Source organism: Artemia sp. Qi Xiang Cuo, chromosome 18 (genome assembly GCF_049724085.1).
Source record: "Artemia sp. Qi Xiang Cuo chromosome 18, ASM4972408v1, whole genome shotgun sequence".
Classification (NCBI taxonomy): Eukaryota; Metazoa; Arthropoda; class Branchiopoda; order Anostraca; family Artemiidae; genus Artemia; species Artemia sp. Qi Xiang Cuo.
In genome coordinates, this window is record NC_142811.1 from 36,588,515 (window position 1) to 36,609,053 (window position 20,539).

Below are 20,539 nucleotides of genomic sequence, written 5' to 3' on the forward strand. Positions count from 1 at the left end.
TCAATTTTGGGTCAAATATACTTCACATAGAACTCCAATAACATATTTGCATTCATCCCCCATGAGTATGAACTGAGCAACTTCATAATGTTCAATCTCTTCATACACGCACCACGAACCATTTCAACATGTGGGTATCAACTCAGTTTGTCAGTAATTACACACCCAAGGACCTTAGTCTGTTTCACGTACTCAATAGGATTACCATTGAGATAAAGAATGGGTAAGTTCGTTATTTTCTTTCTAGTAATCACCATCATCTTAGATTTGTGAGGGGAAAATTTCAAATCGATTCCCTTGGCCCAATGTTCAATTTGTTGTAATGTGGATTTTACAACCTCCATTGTCTCTCCTAGTGTTCTTGCTACTGCCCAAAAAGAACTATCGTCAGCAAATATCATCCCTTTCGACTCTCCATTCTCAATCGGTATATCATATTCTGCAATATTATAATAATCAGGACCAAGTGCTGATCCTTGTGGAACCCCGCGTCTTCTTCTTAATATAATACTAGACTCTACAGAGCCAACTCTAACAGTGTCTTCTCTTCCTGACAAATAGTTCTCAGTAACAGCTAATGTCCTTCCTCTGATTCCGGCGTCCATAACCCCACTCAATATCTGATGATGCACCATTGAATCAAAAGCACTATTCACATCCAAATGGACAATAACCATAATCCATCCGTTCTGCAGTGCATAAAGGGCATCTTGTTTAAAACAGAGCAGGTTTTCAACTGTGCTTTTCTTTCTCCTAAACATATTTTGTTTCCTTCGTGTCCAAGCTCTATTCAAAAAAAGAAGAAGAAAAAGGCATTCTTCGTACGTTGAACTGCTCTAAACTGCGTTAGTGTAGATTTTTCCGGGTCGACTTTAACAATGCCTTACAACAAAGCAGCAACAATATCATCGTTCTCACAGGCCACATTTTCAATCGTTATTTTTTCCCCTCTGTTCTATTTTCATCTTAGAAAGTATATGCGGCATTTCTAAAGCTGCCTTAGCCTGGGTTTTATTCGTAAGAATTGACTGTTGGGTATTCAACGATGTGTTCTCATGCATGGTAATAGTAATTTAATCGAACCCCTTCAGTTTGGAGACACATATTCAAGGAATTTCAGATTATTATTCACATATAGTTTTCTATCGTTTTCTTCAACAATTTGGAGCATTTGGCTGAAAATTTATGACGATGTTTCCAAGGTTAATTAATGATAGAAGTTTGGAACTATTATTTGTAGAACTCTAAACGTTCTCAGTGTCCTCACCGTCACAATTACTTTTGAGTTTACCACCCATTATGATTAAAACAAACGGACTTCGGCTATCACAGGCGATATCATTTATTCAACTATTGACAAAAATTACTCTCATCTTACCTTATTGTTTCCTTATTGTCTATTCTTTTAAATAATTTATTTTCGCCACTGCATACTGGTGTGCAGTGGCATACCGGTGAAAGACTCGCTTATTTTAGACCCATCTTTTTCGGTAATAGTTCAAAGGACCCAATGTAGAACAGGAAGCAGAAGAAGAAAAAAAAACAGCTTGGAAATTAAAAAAAAGGAAGAAAAATGTAGTTTTTTTTTTTTTTTTTTTTTTTTTTTTTTTTTTTTTTTTTTTTTTACCATATGTGGAGTTGAAAAATTAAATGACCTAACTTTAGTTGACCATATACCAAAGGGAGAAAGAAAATACCTTCACATTTAGGTATCTGGGGAGGGGGGTTTTGGGCCTTGCCCCCTCCCCCCACCGGCATCTCTAGAACACTATGATTTTTTTCTACAATTTTTCTTTCTTCAAATTTTTTGCTCCTTCTCTCGGAATGCAAGTTCTGTGTACTTGCCTATTCTCACTTGCCTATGAGCCGGGATGAGCCATGATAAGACAAGGTGGGTTTTCAAACTGGCTCCATGTCCTACTGATGCTGCACCATAACGTAATACCTACATAGCGAATCATATACACCCTTCATGGTGTAAATCTAAATCGTCTCAGGCACCTCAATTCGATTTACTAATTTTACCAACATTTTGGGTCTAGTATTTGAAGATCTTTGCATGGTCAGTTATCATATGTTCTTTTCAGGTACCTTAAAATATGATTTCTGGTGTTATAATCGCGGGGATAATGCTCCTAAAAGCCAATGAAGCGTGCAATATGCAGAAAAATCCAATTGCTTTAGTTTGTAAGAGTGCTCCCACTATTCTCAAATTTTTGGGAGATTCCCTGACATTCTGAAAGAAACATGGGCTCTCCGAAATATCCCCAAAAATAATCATTCGTAAATGTACCAACGTTAATAAGAACTTCAAATCCTTGATTTTCGTTAACGTTTATTTTGGAGAGATTTTGAATAACCCACTTCTCTTTTAGGAGAATTAAGGAAGCTAAGAAAAAAAAAAAAAAAAAAAAAATTAAAAAAAAAAATTCTGGAATAGTTGAAGCACCACTTGGTAGCCATGCATCTGATTCTGATTTATACATTACTGGTTCTCACATCTTTTGTTCGAATGTGATATTATTTTGTGAATAGCCTAGTGGGATTTGCAAAACAATCAGTCTATACTCTTGAAATTACGTCTGCTTTCGAAATGATTTATTCCTAGATTGCTTTTGTAAGCTAAAAAAGAGGATTCTTCCAGGTGGCGAGTACAGATGCCAGTTCACGAGCGCCATCACCTGCTTTCAGTACGGCCTCAAGCGTGTCTCAACACGTTTATGGCGGCAAGAGGCGTAGCATTTGGTCACCTGAGATGATTTCTCAAAGTTATATACAGAATTTGAGTGGAGAATGTTACGAAACAATAGATATGGGACCTGAAATGTAAGTTTGTCAAGAAAGCTTCTTGAATATGGGATCAAAGATTTTTTTTGTCATAAAAATACTTTAACTCTGTATTTTAAGTAGTGACCAACAACTCGAATGAATCTTAGGAATTGACACTTCTCATCCTGAGATCAATGTAATAAAAGGGATAATGCAACTTCTTACTTGATAATTAAACATCGTAATTATCCAAATGACTAGAAGCCAAATTTACTCGCAATGTCTCTGACATTTTCTCCTGATTGCCATGGCTATGGGTCTTAGAGATTGGAAGTATCTGAGATTAATTACCTGTATCGAAAACTAAAGAACAAATATCTTATTTTCCGGGGTTTACTACCTTGTGTTCTAATTTGTTAAAAAAAAAGTTACAAATTCCAAAATTGACAGGTTTATCACATTTTTTGCTGTTTGGTAATCCAATGGCTATTCCGAACGTCTTTTTGTCATGTCTCGACTAAAGGGCATATCTGACATTTCTGAATTTTTTCTTCTGAGAAAACTACAGTTTATGGTTGAATGATTGTGCTTAGTTTGATTTGTGTTGCCTACGATTATGTTGTGTAGTCTTGGAGAGATTGTAACATTTTAGTCTCACGTGAGAAAAATTCATCTTTGTAAGTATGACGAAGGAATAAACGTTCAAATGGGGACAAGTCCATTTATTTAGATAGTGAAAACAGGTACAAAAGCCTAGATATTTCGATCGCATATACATCGATCGTCATCAGTAGAAATACTATAGTACTAAAATTAAAACTAACATACTTATACAAAACAAAATCATATACTCCCGGGTCATTCTCTAGATTTTTCTGAGAGAGTTCAAAAACAGGGTTCATCCTAAGTCTTGAGATAAAAATTTTCTTCTTTAATTTTTTTCTGTTTTAGCGTTTATTTGTTCGTCATAGAAAGGAAGTGTGGTCTGGGAAAAGGATACCTAATTTAAGGTATTACGTCGAAAATACAAGTATGACAACTGGTAAAAGGCTTGCCTGAGGAATCTCGCTGTTTATCTCATTTTTGAAAAAAAAAATGAAAATAAAAATGCTCAGGTAGCCTACATTCTTTCTTTTTGGGCGCGAAAATATCATCCAGCGTTTTCTCAAATAGTAAAAGAAGCGATTATTAATTTATAAGCCCTAATAGTATCTTTGCTAAGTAAAATTATATCGCCCTAAGTGAAGAGGTTTCTAGCCATACGTCTGAATTTCTAAAGACACCACTCATGCTTACTCTGGCAAGGTGGTCTCGTTTCTTCCCCTTCAACTTATTTTATGTATGCCGTGCTCTGTGTGAGAGTAAATACTATTTCCCCTTATGTTCTTTTAAAGTAGATTGGGACCTGAGGGAAGACCCTTTTTGACGCTTTAGGGATTTTGTTTGTTTGTTTTTTGTTGTTGTCAATAATTCACCTATTTATTGTTGTATTTTGGAGCTCAGTTTCCTAATGTCTTCCTTTTTGATAACATGCTGTTTTCTAGTAAAAAGCGACGCATGGACAAAACTGGGAAAGGATTACGATATTTTTCAATGGTTGTCTGTGAGAAAGTACAAAAGAAGGGTAGTACAAGCTATAACGAAGTGGCTGACGAACTCGTTAATGAATTTCTAGAGCAAGCCAAGGCCGAAGGACAGATCCATGATCAGTATGATCAGAAAAATATTAGAAGGTTAGATATGCTACCTTTTTGTTTCTGTTTTGTATTCTGAACTATTAGCCTTGTAGGATACCTCAAAAAGTGTATATGTACCTTGAGAATTCGTATTGATATTTAATAGGAATATCGCTTATATATAAATATTGCACATACAATATTTATCGACTCAGATCAATTTGATAAGAAATATTGTTTCCTCGTCCAAAAACTTTCCTCTTTCTATCCCTTCTCTTTCCTTTATTCCCCATTTCTACTTTACTGTATTTATTTTTTGAGAGTTCTCCATGTCAATCATTTCTCTCTTTTTCTCTTTCTCCCCCTCTCCGTTCCTCTTCTCTCTGAATCTTCTTTGCTTCGTTATCTGTTTGAATTACAGGCGTTTCGATATATATGGTCAAAACACCTAATTATAGCCATGTTTTATGTTTTACGTACAAAACAGTTCATGACGTGGTTTTTGCTGCTTCACAGATCAGTTATGGGGATATGCAATTCCTTTCCCTTATGTAATGTGTCTTGTTAATAGTGGAAGAAAAAAAAAAATAGAAGTCTAACAAAAATACATAAAAAGAAACAATTGAATTTTTTAAAAGGAATTGTAAAATAAGTGTATTTTTCGACTCCCGTTTTTTTTTCAAGGGAATTCAAGAAAAGAGGCAAATGAATAAATAAAACTGGTGGGAGGGAGCTATTTATCACGCGTGCTTAAGATGCAATTCGCTTTTCTTTTATCTGGTATAGTGTGATTAATTGTCTACTTGTCATTAATATTAGCGGCCAAGGACATACGAGACTGAAATGAATTCTGGCCCTTTAACATGGCTATTATATAATTTAAAACCATTAACCAGAAAAGTATTATACTGGCGCTTAGTTAAAAAAGTAAATGGCTAAAAATGCCATTAGTGGTAAATTTTTTTCGGATGAAAAAAAAGTATAGAAGTATTACACGTAAAAATAGAGTCGTGACATTGCATTTGGCCCATTAGATTGGGCCCAACCAAATTTTTAATAAAATTCCTTAAGTGTTTAAATGGTGCCTAAGCTTTGAAAGAAGTTTTTCTGGATTCTGTATTATGATTTAATTCCAGAATCTGCAAAACTTATTTCCTTCCTTGTTTCTCTGTTTCTAGGCTACGATCAAAAGCCTTATTATACAAATAGATTGTAGTTAGGAGAGCAATTGGCTCTTGTTGAACATAAGAAGTTTAGGTCAGTTCCTTATTTTCTGTGTTTGTCGAGACATGAGTTTGAGAATTCCACATCAAGCCTATGTGGAACTGACCAAAGAGTGTGGGTAAGTTGTAAGAGTGGAAACTGATGCTAGTGTCGACAAAAAAATATCAACGCCATCTAGCGTGTGGCGACATTTGACATTTTTTCAAACCCTGCAATCATTTTTCTGTCATGAACTGAGATCAGATACTTGTTATTTATTCTAATTTTACCAACTAAACTGACTAAGTTAATTATTATTGTTATTACACTAAAAAAATGCCAAGTGTCGCCAAACGCTGGATGGCGTTGATAGTGTTTTTGTTGACACTAGAACCAGTTCTCACTTATAAGTTATCCATACTCTTTGGAACTGACTATTAACTGACAAATTAAATTAAAATGCAATAAAAAAATTATAAAAGATTGATGAAAGTCAAGCTTTATGGATGAAGGGTGGTAAATTGCTGCCATAAATGGTGTTTTTTGGCCATTTATCAGGGGCCAAACGAAAAGCAAAATATTCTTGAATGGGGTAGAAGAGGCTATGCGAAAGAATTTATTGGAAATTGCCACTGTAGGCAAGGGAGTAAAGAGTAAAGCTTTGACGAGATTTGGGGAAGAGTTGTGCAGCTCTGTTGGCATCAGGTGGGTTGGTGCTGCAATGAGTTGTTAGTAGTATTGAGTGTGGGTTTAAGTGGCACTCTCTGGATTTGTCATGGGAAAAGTTTTACATAGAGCTAGAGTATGAGTTTTTAGTAGTAGTTGTATGAGAAAATATTTTGGAAATGCTTGGTGTAGATTTGAGCCTCGCTCTGTCTTGCATAACAATCTTGACGCCGAGATGTCTGTTTCTGCATTTAGTGTCCATGCCTTGTTTGTTTAAAATGTTTTCAAAAGAATAATGACGTTTCTTGGGAAAGAACTGGCTTATCATACATGAAAATGGTCAAGTCGCAGTGACTCGTGGAGGGTTCTCTGCTTGGTTCGGTGCTGTATGTTCTATGTGTCAGGAACACATGGGCATTCAAAGTCGCCATCATAATGAACACGATACTGCAACGTCAAAACAGCTGGATTTGAAACCAAATAGAAAGAAGAATTGATCAGGATTTTTGTTCTAAAGTTAATGATTGACTGGCGGTTGGTAGCGCTGATTCTTTAATTCATTTTATTATCATTCACTTTGGACGACATTTGTGTTTTGCCGCCTGTATATAAGTATTTCTGTACCTCTTTCATGTACCAATGACATGGAAACATCCGTCGCTTATCGGAAAACTTTGTTATATCTAGCACAAACATGCCTCTTGCCAAAAAAGTACCTCTGCTATCCTAATATTAGTGTTTTCATAAGTGTTTTCAAAATTTTTGTGGTTTAGTTCAGTCTTTAGATTGGACCCACACGAATTTGATAATATAAGCTGAGATTCAATATTTTGTCTGTTTGCATACCCATGGTGTATCTTCTACAATTGGTTCATATTTAGCTTTGTAAAATTAACATTATTTATACGACAGGGAATCATAATCAGTTTATATCATTTTTTCATAGTCTCATCCTAGTTTTAGGTGAGGCATCCGGAATTTATTTACCATATTGCTAATTATTTAATAAAATTTATAGAAATACAGGCTTTTGAATTTTGAAATTCTTCATGCTTATGTTCGTTTTAGCTAAGTTTGAGACTACCGCATGAGCTTGGACTTTAAGGATAAAAGATTAAGTATGTTTTAAACGGCCTTCGATATGGCAGATTGAATCTGGGGAGGGAGAGGGGAACTCCAAAAGTATAGTGTTATGCATTGCGTTTTGGCCACGCGTGTCACTGGGAATGGCTCACTTTTAATGGTTGGTTTTTATAGTTGGTTGGGAAAATGAAAAAATGTTCTTACCGAAGGGGTTGAATTAAAAATATAGTAACATTTTATCCTTACTGTATTTCTATTTTACTTTGTTCTATTAGTTCAATAGTTCACTATTTTCTCTGCCCAAATGTTTACTTAGGCCACATTGGCTTCAGGGTTGCCACTGCCATTAGACAAAAACCTAATGAAAATGCCAACCTGCTAAAGCAGCATTTTTAGTCGGTTTTTCTTCGTCATTGTCGTTAAATTGAATTTTAATCCCTCAAAAGAAGTCTGTTTGCTTTTTTTTTTTCAGTTTAGAGTGAGAGTAACTAGAAAGTAAGAAAAATCACTACAGAATTGGAAAATAAAATCATAAATGCAAGTGTTTCCTTTAGGAGAGTATATTATGCTCTGAATGTATTGATGGCTATGAATATAATAGCAAAGGAGAAGAAAGAAAATCGGTGGCTTGGTCTTCCTGCGAATGCAGCCAATGAATGTGCAGTCCTTGAAGACAGGAAGAAAAAACTTGTCGAAAGAATTCGTACGAAAACACAGCAACTTCAAGATCTCATTATTCAGGTTGACTATTATTCTCCTATATTGTTATTCTATTATTCTGACTATAAGTTGGTTGCTATTTAAAACGACCCTTTTTAGGTTAACAATCGTATCTTAGCTGCTGTTAACTTGGAAATCGCCGTGAAACACCATTTCACTCTTTTTAATTAAAGCTGCAATAAAACCATAGTTTAGTTTACATTAGGCTACAGACAGCCTAGCTTGTTTTGGTGAGCTCCTTGTAGTTTTTCTTTTATGGCATCTGTAAAAGGTTTTCTGCCTTGTTTTAAGTAGGTAAAACCGGGTTTTGAAGTCTGCTTCTTCATTACCTGAATGGTTGCTACCATTCTTGTTAGATCATTGGTGACTGTTTACCTGTTTGCGTGTTGCAATGCTTTTCTGTATTATGTGGTGTCTATTCAGGTAATAAATCTATGAGTAAAACTATGCATTTCAGGTTGCTATTTGTAACTACTTCGCCAAGTTCTGCCTAATAGAGCAACTTGAGTATTGTTCTATGTGCATTGTGCTCTATGTAGAAATTTGTATAGGCTAGGTATTGAAGTGAAGCAAGCAGACATTTTGAAGTACCGATATTTAGTCATGGACTAAGATCTACTTCACACCCCGCATTAAAGATTGCGAGAAGCAAATATTGGATGTTCACTTGGTTTTAAGCTAACCAGATCTTTGTGTATTGGGCCTTCTTTTGATCGCTTTTTTTTTATTTAAGGTGTATAAATGTGTAGATTGCACCGTAATCAAAGGAACATAGCTCTGACTATCTAATCTTATCAGCAGACATCCAGAGGGGGAGAGGGGTGAAGTTTCCTCTATCGTATTTCATATAATTTTTCTTGTAATGGCTAAAACCTGTTTCTAAGTGGGACGGCGTCGCTTATAGTCGAAACGCGGGGGGCTGATATTTTAGGAAGGGTATATCTAGGGATTGGGGGAGGGTAGGTTTAGAGAGAGGAAGGGGAAGAGCTCCAAGAGGAACCGAAGAGATATGCTGAGCCCGTCTGACCCGTGGTGACCGCGAAGAAGGGATTCAGTAACGCAATGTCGGTATTGAAAAAGGTTGTCGTGGGCGTGAAATCCCGTTTGGCATTACGGCCTGACTTCGGACCAGAAGGACCGCCTGGAAAGGATCCAGTACCGAGCTCTTCTGGTAGTGTCAAAATCTCCCAAAGTCTCTTATTGCTCCCTTTTGAAACAATTTTCACTTAAAACTCTATCGACACGCCCTGATCAATTGTGTTTTAAATTTGGTGTCGGTATTTTGGGAAATCCGCGGCTTCGTTGAAATCCTTCCCCCTGAGCATCTCCCTTCGCGCCAAAGGCTCCCGCGAAATGTAGCTCAACTGGCACTAAAAAATCAGCCGGTACCAGCACGGCATATGCGATATGCAAGTAGTTTTGTTGCCTGCTTCGTCGAGATTTTTAATTCTGAACCTACTCGTCAATAATTGTATATTTGTATTTTCTTTAATTCATTATTCTTTTTATTCGCTTGACTCTGTTTGACTCTTTAGTTTGAATCTGATGTTTCGAATCAATGTATATTTTTGTGCATGACAATGGCTATGGCTGTGATTTTCATATTTTTTATATATGTTTAGTGTCTTATTATGACAAAAACTGCCGCTGATTGACATGACCGTTTTATGGCGTTTGAAAATAAAATCGTTATTCATTTATTTATACAATTTCGTGCTATTCTTTATGTTTCTCATCTAACTGAACTGGGTGGCTATGTGAGACCAGCGGAGCATACAGATGTATAACACTTGCATTGCGCCATTTACAAGAAACATATAAAGAGACAACTTCCCAAAATATAAAACTATTAACTATATTTTTGTAACCATTTTATGATTATTGACACTTAAATTGTGAAATGGAAAAAAAGGGAATGGGTTAGAAAGAAAAAGACTTATTATCATATATGATAATAAGCGAATCGGACCCAAGAGTTTGGAATTGGATAATACGATAGCTTCTCACAAATTCTAATGAGCACGTGGGATATTTCTAGAATTTTATAATTGACTTGTTTTCCCACTCACCTCTTCTTTTAATAATATAAGAGCTGTAAGATTGGAAGGGCTGCAGGCCATGAAAAAGATAAATGGACCAATGACATCGAAATAGGAACATATTTTGATTCCTCGATCCATTTTATCTTTGTTCGTATTTGAAGATTTTTATTTTGTTGTTTGAAAATTATTTAAGTTCTGAAATTTCGTTAGTGTTGCCACGGCGAGCAGTGAAAATACGCCAACAAAAGTAATAGTTCAATTGACAACGCTTTTCGTCCGCAAAAATGATACTTTAACTATCTATCGATTCCCAAAGGCAACCACTCGTCAAATAACAGCTGTATCTTTGTAACCTATTTGGTGACATACGTTTTTAGTTTATTTTATTCTTTACCCACATTTCTTGGTTTTCAAATTTGCGGTCGCTATTACTAAGAACTTCATAACTGTATAAAGAAGACTGATTTTTTTTTATTGAAAATGAATGGTATATGGTTGTGTAATTAAAAAATTCAAGGAACCATATTTTGTTTTCACTCTCCTTGTCAGTTAGAATTCTTTTTCAATATGCGCTAGAACAGTTACGCCCCATTTTGTCCTATCTTACGTCAATTTAGTGCGCTCAGTGGATTGTTGTGGACCCTTGGAAGCAAAATATCTCGTTGGCTCTGGGCATGACTTAGTGGAGATGTAAGCTTGTTCCAATATAAAAAAAAAAAAAAAAAAATTCGTCTCTTTAGGGTATCGCTGCTTGGCCGCCATTGATAACTAATCTACTGAAAGGCATCTGTAGGCGCTATGGAAATTTTTTAATATTAGTTCAATTGCAAAAACGTTTTTCCTGTTGAAAGACAAGGAGGGCCAAAGGAGTTTAAAGATAAAATGTTTAAGAATTTTATTAAAATGACTGTTTTTATGACTAACCTGCAATATTAGAATCCTCCCTTATACCATTTGTGATGCCGCTGAGAAGGGTACTAGTCTGTTGCACATTTGCAAATATATTTGGGGATAGTAAAAAAAGAATGATTGTAGTACCTCAAATGAATTTTTATTTATTTATTCTGTGCTGGGAAAAGGAAATTAGTGAACTGAAAGAGTTAAACTTGGTTTTCTGGGCAAACGTGTATTTGTGTCGTGTGTTAGGCCGATCTTATCATCCACCCCTAAGCTATTCAGAGAATTTGTATTTGTTTCTATGGATGAGGTCTTGAGACCTTGATACGTTGATACTAGTCTCTGCTTACGGTATATACGCTAGGAAGTTGAACAATGCGCTCTACATATGATATAATTTAAATAAAAGCGGGTGTTATTTTTTTTTTGCAAACGCTGGGTTTTTCAAATCACTAGGTTAGATGGTATGGCTTTCAGGTCTTATTCATAACACTACCGTTTCTTAAAATTTCATGTCAGTAATTAATAGTACTTTATTTTCTACAGCAAATTGCGTATAAGCAATTAGTAAAAAGGAATAAAGAGAGGGAAGCAGCGGGAGGCCCTCCCCCTCCCCAGGCAGTTATACATTTGCCATTCATCATAGTGAGTACAAACAGAAAAACCGTCATCGATTGCTCCATTAGTAACGACAAAACGGACTATCTTTTCAATTTTGATGATGCCTTTGAAATACATGATGATATCGAGGTAATTTACCTTTTTTTTTTTATCTCTATCTATTTTAATTGCCTCTTTTCACACTTTCCTTCTTTTTCTTTGACTAGTTAGCAAATTAGTTAATTTTGAAAATAAGTTAAAAATTTTTGTTATTTGCTAATAGTCTACTTGATTACTTCTTTTTTCTTAATTCTGTTTATTTTTCGTGGCAATCCTTTGAACTTCGGTAATAATTATAGTTGTAAAACCCGTATCAACTGTTTTTTCTTCTTTTAATCATTTCTTATTCAAGACAAAAATACTGATTTGGTTTATTTTTATATTTATTTGTCTGTCTTTTTTGTGGAGATAATAATATTTGGCCAGGGGTGCCAACTGGATTGGGTTAGGGGGGCAATTGACTCCTTAGATGTTTAAAAACACCTTTTTGGAGCATTTTCAATGAAATAATAGAAAAAAAAATGCCATGCCCCCTAGATTTTAAAAATGTCATTTTTTGTGTCTTCATTACAGAAAACGGGAAATCCTTACCGCCCCTCCAATATTTTTTTATTTGGTACCCCCTGTATCCGTCTGGTATAAGACTACACTGTGAATGCTTTTATTAATGTTCATAATGTAATGATCTTGGTAAAATGCCTGGAAATCATGACAAAATAGTGACAAAAGTTGAAGATTCTAAATCGACTTTGTTTTCAAGGTTGCTAAACGGAAAAGAAAATTCCGAATTTGGTCTGTGTCTACGCTTATGGTTGTTTTGTCTGCTATAATTCATATGTTGTTATGTTGCGCCATATGCATTGAACCGGCGATGGGGTGGGGCTGGGGGGGGTGTAGTAAAGTCTAAGTTTTGTTCGATTTAAGCGACCCGTTATAAGTAAAAGAAAGATTTTTCTAAACCTACAACTCTGGTATCAAAAGCTCTAACTCTCAACCACTGCTGTAAGCCAGGAGCAGTGGCGTAAATGCACGAAAGCTAAGGGGGAGGGGATCAAAAAGTATTTTGCAAAAATGGGGGGTGGATTGTCGTATTTAAGTTTTTTAAATGAAAATACAAAAAAAGAGTTTTTCAACGAAAATACCCCCCACCCCCTAAGGACCAAGAAAAGGTATTTTAAATGTATGAATACCAGTTTCACAAGGCACTTCATGTAACGCATTTTGAAATGTTGTCGTCAAATAGTCCATTTATGGTTCAAGATCATTGAACAGCTCTGTTTTTTTTTCTCTTATATTTTTTCTTTTCTTTTCAATAAGTGTTATTTATTATAGCTATGACAACAGTGTATTTAGTGAAATGCTTATTGGTGAACTTTTAAATGTTGAATTGTTTTAGGTGATGAAGCGGATGGGATTAACTTTAGGGTTGGATCAGGAGAAATGTACCGGTGAATTGTTAGTAGCTGCGAAAAACTGCATACCCAAATCACTCGGAGACCAGGTTGAAAGTATGTATACCTTCTTTCTCTTGATTATCTAATTTCTGTGTTGTGCGCCTAGTGTGGAGGATATGTGTAATATCTTTTTTCTTTTCTTTTTTTCTTGTGTAGTATACATGTCAAGGAGCCATTCAACCTTGTTCCTGAACTGACAGCCATGCCTGACTTGAAACAATGCGAATAATTAGCCATTAAACAATTAGTAGCCAAATAAAGCTGTAACTTTCTTAAGAATGGTTTTAAGTAACTAACAAACCAAAAGCTGCCCTGATTAGTCACGATAAACGGCTTCATCGAAGTGCTAGTGAGAACAGGTTATGTGGACATAAGTCTATTTTGCAAAGTACTGTAGAACTTAGTACAAACCCAATGCGCTATTCAAGATAAAGGGAATTCTCACGAATATTGTATAGTTACTTCTTCTGTCTGTTCCATTTTTTTCGTGGATATTTCACGGTACCCCGGGACGTCATGATTTCCCAAAATGCTGCTAATCTTTTACTCGGTTTAGTCACCGGATGTTGTGATACTATTCAATATTTGCTTTTAGAAATGAACAGGTGTCTTTGATCGAATGACCCCCTCAGGCAGATCGTTTCAGGTGGATTTCAGTGCCCAACAAAGCTATTTCTCAAGTAGTCTTTCCTATGTTTGTTTGTTGTCTGTTTTTGTTTCAAGTCGCTGATGGTGGGGCTCTGAAACATCACAGAGGGATAAATAAGGGCTCATTTGAAAGGAAATTGCTATATCTGGAGTGTTATGTAAGTGTTCGAAACTGACTATTAAAATAAAATGGATTTTTGACGAAAACTGCATCTTCATATGCAAGATGATGTAACCACAGGTATCTTTTGACAAAATGATGTAACACGCGTACGTTTTTAAAAGTTAAGCCTCTGAGGTATGGTGTCATATTTGAGTGACTAGTTTCCTGGGGTTTGCTCTTTACTAAGAGATCCGCTTGTTTTGGTAGGGGGTATTAATAGGGTTTTCGTTCTTTGAGACGCCTCCAATATTTATTTTCAGCAGTGTGGTGAAAAGGGTCTGCTGGGGTGTTCCCTATTGCATTGATATGTATATTAAAATAGTTTGACCGATGCCAAATATATTGGGGAACACAAACCATCACTAGGTGGTTAAGGGATGTAAAGCCATCGAGGAAAACCTTCCATAGAATGATGGTTTAAGAAACTGTCAACTACACCGCATAGGCGACCACATGGTTGTCGCCGTTAAGCCCTATGGTTTCCGCTTCTTTGACTGACATCTTCGCCAAACTGTCCAAAGGTTTTAAGGAGTAGAATATAGATGTGTCACATCTTTGATCCAGAAGCTTAATTTGCTCCCAATGCTGAGCAACAAGGGATGTCATAGACTGATTTCGTCTGAATCCAAGCTGATAATCACATAGAAGATTGTCTAGATTTTTGTAAAAAAAAATTTAGTCAGATTTGTCTGCTGAATCGATGGTTCAAACTCAATATTTTGTTTAGATCGTTAAGCCTTTCTTGCTACGACATCGAGAGAAAGAATGTCTAAATTATTTGTCCCCTTCATAATTACACTCTTTATGAGCTTGAGATAATGAACATCAAAATGGCTTTTTGACTAAATTTCCATTTTTTTTTTTCCTTATTGCACAGAGAGGGTGGGATTGATCCAGAGATTAAGTCTCGCACTTTAATTATTTTGACCTCTCCCCCCCCCCCTATTATCTCAAAGAATACATATACCCTGTTTAAGTACTCCTGCCCCCAATTTCACCCTTCCAACCCTGTCATTAGTGCAATTTTCGACCTTGTGGGTCGGAGAGGGGCACCTGCCCCTAACGCCACCCTGTGGATCCACCCCCGCCCCTCACGATTACAATAAATTGCTCAGATTATAATTATTTGTCTTTACATTTTAAAATAGCACAAAATCTTAAATTTCATTTAACTTGATTTAAGAATAAAAATCTTCAGGGCCATTGATGGCACATAGACCCTCGGCTATTGCTGGCGTCCCAGTTGCTGGTCATTTAGCTCGAAATTCTCAACTTTTTTACGTTTCCCTTTGGACGAGCTCATGGTTTGAAAAAAGGATAATGTGAAACATGGAGGTACTTGTTAGTCTGACATTTCTAAATACTATTTTCTTTACATTTAGTCCAACTGCGTTGAAACCCCCTCTCCCCCCCCCCTGTTGAAGGAAGAGAGTAATTTCTTCTAAATCCGATGAAATCTGACATATAATTATACGTTTCCCTAGAGCATTCTTAAGAAATTGATACGTTCTTTGATACATTTAGTCCAATTGCGTTAATCCAACCCCATCCCTTCTATTGGGAAATTTCTTCTAAATTTCCTGAAATCTGGCGAATTATGATATTTTCATAAAACTTTCTTAAGGTGTTCTAATAATGCGCCTTGTTTATGCTTGTTTAAGAATTTGCCTCGCGTTTTTTGGGAAAATTCCTCCGTAGGTGTCTGATAGCTGCAGCCAATGATTCTGTTTGAGAGAGGGGACACAGAGTAAAGAGACACAGAGTCCAAACAGAAATCTTACAATTTTTGAGCAGTTGTTTGTCGCACAGCTAAGGACCAAGGTGCTTACGTTTTATCCTAACCCCACTCAAGAATTTTGATCTGCACGATCTGAGAAAAACCGGTTTGTCTTTCTGCAGTAGCTAATAATTAGCTTAGTCTCATTGAGAGAAACTACGATGTACTTATACTTTAAGTCAATATTTAATATATAGAGGTGATTCGGTTAGGCTGGGTACTTAACGTAATGCAGACAATGTGGCATGCTTTCCATAGTTTGCTGCTGTAATTCGCGTGCGTTAGTTTCTACATCATTAAATTCTCTTTAAATTAAGGTATGTTTTATTAGAATAACTAACCTAGCTTTACTTCTTGAGTGGGGTCGGGATAATACGTAAGTACCTAAGTTTTTCCACAGCAATTAAGACAGTTTACGTTTGGTGAGTTGTGAGTTGGGTCAGCTGACCGTTCGGTGAGTCGGGTTCTTAAGCCTTCCTTTTTTTCTGTCCATAGTTAGGTGACTCGAAGTTAAAATTTTTTTTTTTTTTTAACGCTGGCTGGTCTCCCTTACCTTTTATAAAGTAGATACGACTGTGAGTAGACTTTCATCAGTTTTTTTTTCTTTTTCATTTTACGGGAAATATCACATATGCCTTTTGATGTTTTGCATGAAGTTATATAAAATGTGTGATACATCACGGAAATCTATTCAAGCGTCGTGGCTTAGTCGCCATTGTGTCCTCATACATTAGGTAGGACTACTGAAGAAATTGACACAGTGGCTAGATATTGTCAGTTGAATAGTTACAGGACCGGGCGTACAAGTTCTGTGAATATTACCCATGACAGAACCCCATAAATTAAAAACAAAAAATGCTATCTTCGAAAGTTTTTCATTGCTGAAACCTTATTATTTGTACATGCATTGGGGGAGCCGGGGGGGGGATGAGTTTCCAGAATGAATTATAGTTATTTGGGCTTGATAATTAATTGTTGAAATGGGTACCCCGCTACACTGAATAATTACCTCACCTCCCCCTCCTCACCCCTTTCCTGCGTTAAACTCTAAACCTTTGCACACCTGCCATTGCATATTTACAATATTACGCATGGTTGATTTAAATAAGTTAGTGCTCAGTGAAATGCTTTTGAACACAATGGGCGTTAATATTTCCCTTCCTTTGTATCCGTGATTCTCAATGTGGGGCTCTGGCCCCACCGGTGGGGCATGGTAATATTTTGACGGCTCATCGGCAGGATATGCATCCATCGGCTGAATATACTTTAGACCTTAATTTTGAAAAAAAAAAATCATGCAAATGATGTCATATTCAAATGCATTTAAAGAGCAAAAAAGATACAAGATAGTACTGCAAGGAGAGAGAGAGAAGGATTTATATAAACAAAAAATTATTACTACTTCCCCTAAAAAGCAAAACTTGTCCTTGGGGGTGGTAGAAGAAACAAAATCCTTAAAACAAAAAGGAACGCTTGGCCACCGACACCACTAATACCATCACACTAAACAATAAATATAAAAGAATATCATATATTATACTTTTCCTCCGGGAACATCATATCAACAAAACCCCCATAATAAATACTTCAATCAATCAAAACAGTTCCTTAAAGCAGTTCAGCAAAAATCAGTTCCTTAATGTTTTTTTCTAAATATATTTGGGCTCTCCAATAATCTTAATATTCCATGTATCTATAAAAAAAAAAAAAAAAAAAAAAAAAAAAAAAAAAAACACCTTGTATCCTGAGAATGAACAGTATACCTAATGGACAATAAATCCCCAAAACAACGAGGCTGAATATCAAGCTGCGGTCCAAAAATAAAACCACAATACGTAGAATTCATGAAGGCCTACAGCCGGCAAAATTTTCAAAGTTAGGTAAATTTCTCGAATAGGCTTGCGTAGAGATATGCGGGCTAAAATCGTTACTGCATGATTTTGTAGAACTCCTATTGGTTTTAGGATAGAAGAAAAAGTAGAGAGCCAAATATTCGAACAATAAAGAATATACGAGTGTATTAAAGACAAAGAAAAATGGCGAAAGACAGAATGAGGAAAGCAACGTTGGATTTTCTTCATTATACCTAGATTTCTTGCCAGAAAGAATTGTTAGAGTTACACGTTGCTTGAAAGATAGAATTTCATCTATTACAATCCCAAGGTATAAAGGTATTAGTATTTTACCTTTTATAAAAGGTATTGTATATAGACAATATTTTTTATTAGTATACAATATGCCTAGAGGACGACCCAAAAAAGGTACCAAGTTTATGACCTTTTAAGCTTCCTGCAGATGAATACACGTAAAATTTTGAATATCAAAATTTAGACGAGGGGGGCATCATGAATTTAGAAATGCCTGGATGGGGTATGACTCAAAATTGATTGGGAACCACTGCTTTACATAGAAGCTGAAAATGAGTAGTGTGGTAAATTTGGCTTTCCAGAAAAGTTCCAAGCAGTTTTAATGTGTTGTAGTAAAGACCTGTATTAACAAATAAATCTCTACCAAACTGGTTTTAAAATTCCAGAATACCACAGAGTACTCGAACTTTAATGCGACGCATTAGCGCAGCTTTTATTGATTTCAATTGTCGCGTTACTCGCTGGAGTTAAGCTTGTTAATATTCAGGAGTAGGGCGGTGACAATATTATATAATATGTTAATCCGCCAAGGCTGTTATGGTAATCCCGCTTTCTGGGGCTGTAACGAGAGAGAGGTTGAGATCGTACGTTCTGCGGATGATTGCCAAAGATTGTCCTTTTTGGCCAACCATCTAGGGTTAAACGAAAAGCAGGTTATTCCCAGTTAGGGTGGGAGGATGTCATAATAAAAAACTTAAGGTAATGGGAACCTCCTGGGAGATTGTAAAGAGGGAGGATTTGAATAGATTGGGATGGAGGAGGAGCCTGCGCAGCTGTGATGGTCTCAGGCGGCTTGGTGCTGTGGTAAGTTGTTAGTAATAATAGTATTATGGTAAATATGATGGTCCTAGAAATGAGATGTCCTTCAATAATTCCACAAGGATTCGTGGTCTGAGAGGCAAGACAGAAAGCTTTGAGAAGGTGGGTCTGAGAGGCAAAACTTTCAACAATTGAGTGAAAATTGAGGAGATGTAAAAAAGCTTTTTTTTCTTCTTTTGTCGAGTTGTCAAGTAAAATTTTTCTTTACTAAAGATCTGTGCATTTGTTTGTTTATTTTTTCGATTTTTAATTCTGACTGTCATTTAATTATGTCTAATTTAATTGTTTTTTTTTTATAGATGTTTGTAATTTGATTAAATTCAATTATTCGGTGGTTCTTGTGTTTTTAATTTGATGGAAAGTGCAAACTAAATGCTCGTGTTTGTTGTTAAGGTGACTTTGTTATTATAATTCTGTATGTAAGTATGTTAAAAGTGAGGTATTATTTTTATAATCCTTTTAGGAATGGCGTCTGGTGACACGAATATCTATGTTCCAGAAGTAGTTTACCCCGGTATTTTCAGAGCCGGTGGCTCACGATCCTCCAGGCAGATGTCTTCCGGTCGGCCTTCTGATGATGATTATGATGATCATTCGGATTAGTGATTAAAAAGGAAAGAATAGTGTGGCTACTTTTGTACATTTTAGTGAAATTCCTTTTAACGTGAAAACACTTTGAAGCATTTTATTATATACTGTCGGGATTGAATAATGATAGAATTTTGAAGGACTATTTTATTTTATTTCAGTATTTAACTAGAATCGTTACGCAGAAACTATGTTGAGTGTATCGTCAGTTGAGTATTTGTCTTAGTGGTTCGAGACTCGTTTGCTTGATCTTAAAAGTGGTCATAAATGCTAAATACAATTTGTACATTTAAATTCCAATATCTTTGAACGTGTGTATCCGTGTTACCAGGGCCGCTGAAAGAGTAGGGCAAAAGTAACAATTTTGCAGGGGCCTGAGATACTTGTGTTGGCGTAATGAATTAAGAAAAGTTTCAATAACAGTTTTGTGACCATCATATAAAACCTCAAATTTAGTACAATTTGATGCGGTTACAGTTCTAGACAAAATATTTTGGATCGGCTGCTTTGTTGGCTTATAAGTGTTCCTTGTTTTGCCCATCCCTATTCTAGGGTAGGGTAGATTGTATTCCTATCGTTTTCTTCTTTTTTCGCCTCTACATATTAAATTTGTTCAATAAGTTGCCATTGCTGTTGACCCCTCCCAAGGATCAAAAATAGTTCAAATTTTGTAACTTTCAGTAAAAATATGAATTTTCTGACCAAAGAAAAAAAAATTGCCTTTGAAACCTTGCACTTCAAATGTTTCTGCAGTTCAAATTGCCTTGTAAATTAAATATTCGTGCTGCAAATATTTAAAATACTTGAAAACTCAAAACCAATCTAATTAAATATTCGTTTTTTTTAGATTAAAAATCATAACGCAGTGAACTGCTATTGTAAGAAGAAGTTTCACCTTGGTTTAGTGATAGTATATCCGTTTTTGTTTTGTAGTTGATCAGAAATCCTGTTTCGGAGCCAAAATGCATATTCAAACTTTCAATGTGGTGCATCCACGGTTGCCAGGATTTCGGTAGAACGTGGCAACACAGGGTGTTGTCACGGGCTATTACTCTAGTTATCCCGGGCTATTAAATCCCAATAGAAGATTTGCGCATAGCAGCGTATGTGTAAAAAGTGAAGTAAAAATTACTCGCAACGTTGATATTCATTGATGCAATGATCCATGGGCACGTGAGAGGCAAAAATTCTATATACATTGACGTTGATTTTTGCATGATTCATCTG

General features: G+C 35.9%; 1 protein-coding gene across 2 annotated transcripts in view; it reads left to right on the forward strand.

Moving 5' to 3' along the window:
- Positions 1 to 20,539, forward strand: part of LOC148941458 (transcription factor Dp-2-like) — an 83,162-nt gene extending 62,623 nt beyond the window's left edge. The window contains exons 6-11 of one of the 2 annotated variants that reach the window (XM_089104492.1): positions 2,645 to 2,826; positions 4,314 to 4,502; positions 7,952 to 8,138; positions 11,603 to 11,806; positions 13,113 to 13,224; positions 19,188 to 20,538. In XM_089104492.1, the coding sequence (XP_088960618.1) occupies positions 2,645 to 2,826; positions 4,314 to 4,502; positions 7,952 to 8,138; positions 11,603 to 11,806; positions 13,113 to 13,224; positions 19,188 to 19,327 (1,014 nt within the window). In that variant the 3' untranslated portion in view covers positions 19,328 to 20,538. Of the gene's footprint in view, positions 1 to 2,644; positions 2,827 to 4,313; positions 4,503 to 7,951; positions 8,139 to 11,602; positions 11,807 to 13,112; positions 13,225 to 19,187 lie in introns of both variants that reach the window. The other variant, XM_089104493.1, reaches the window with a different exon arrangement.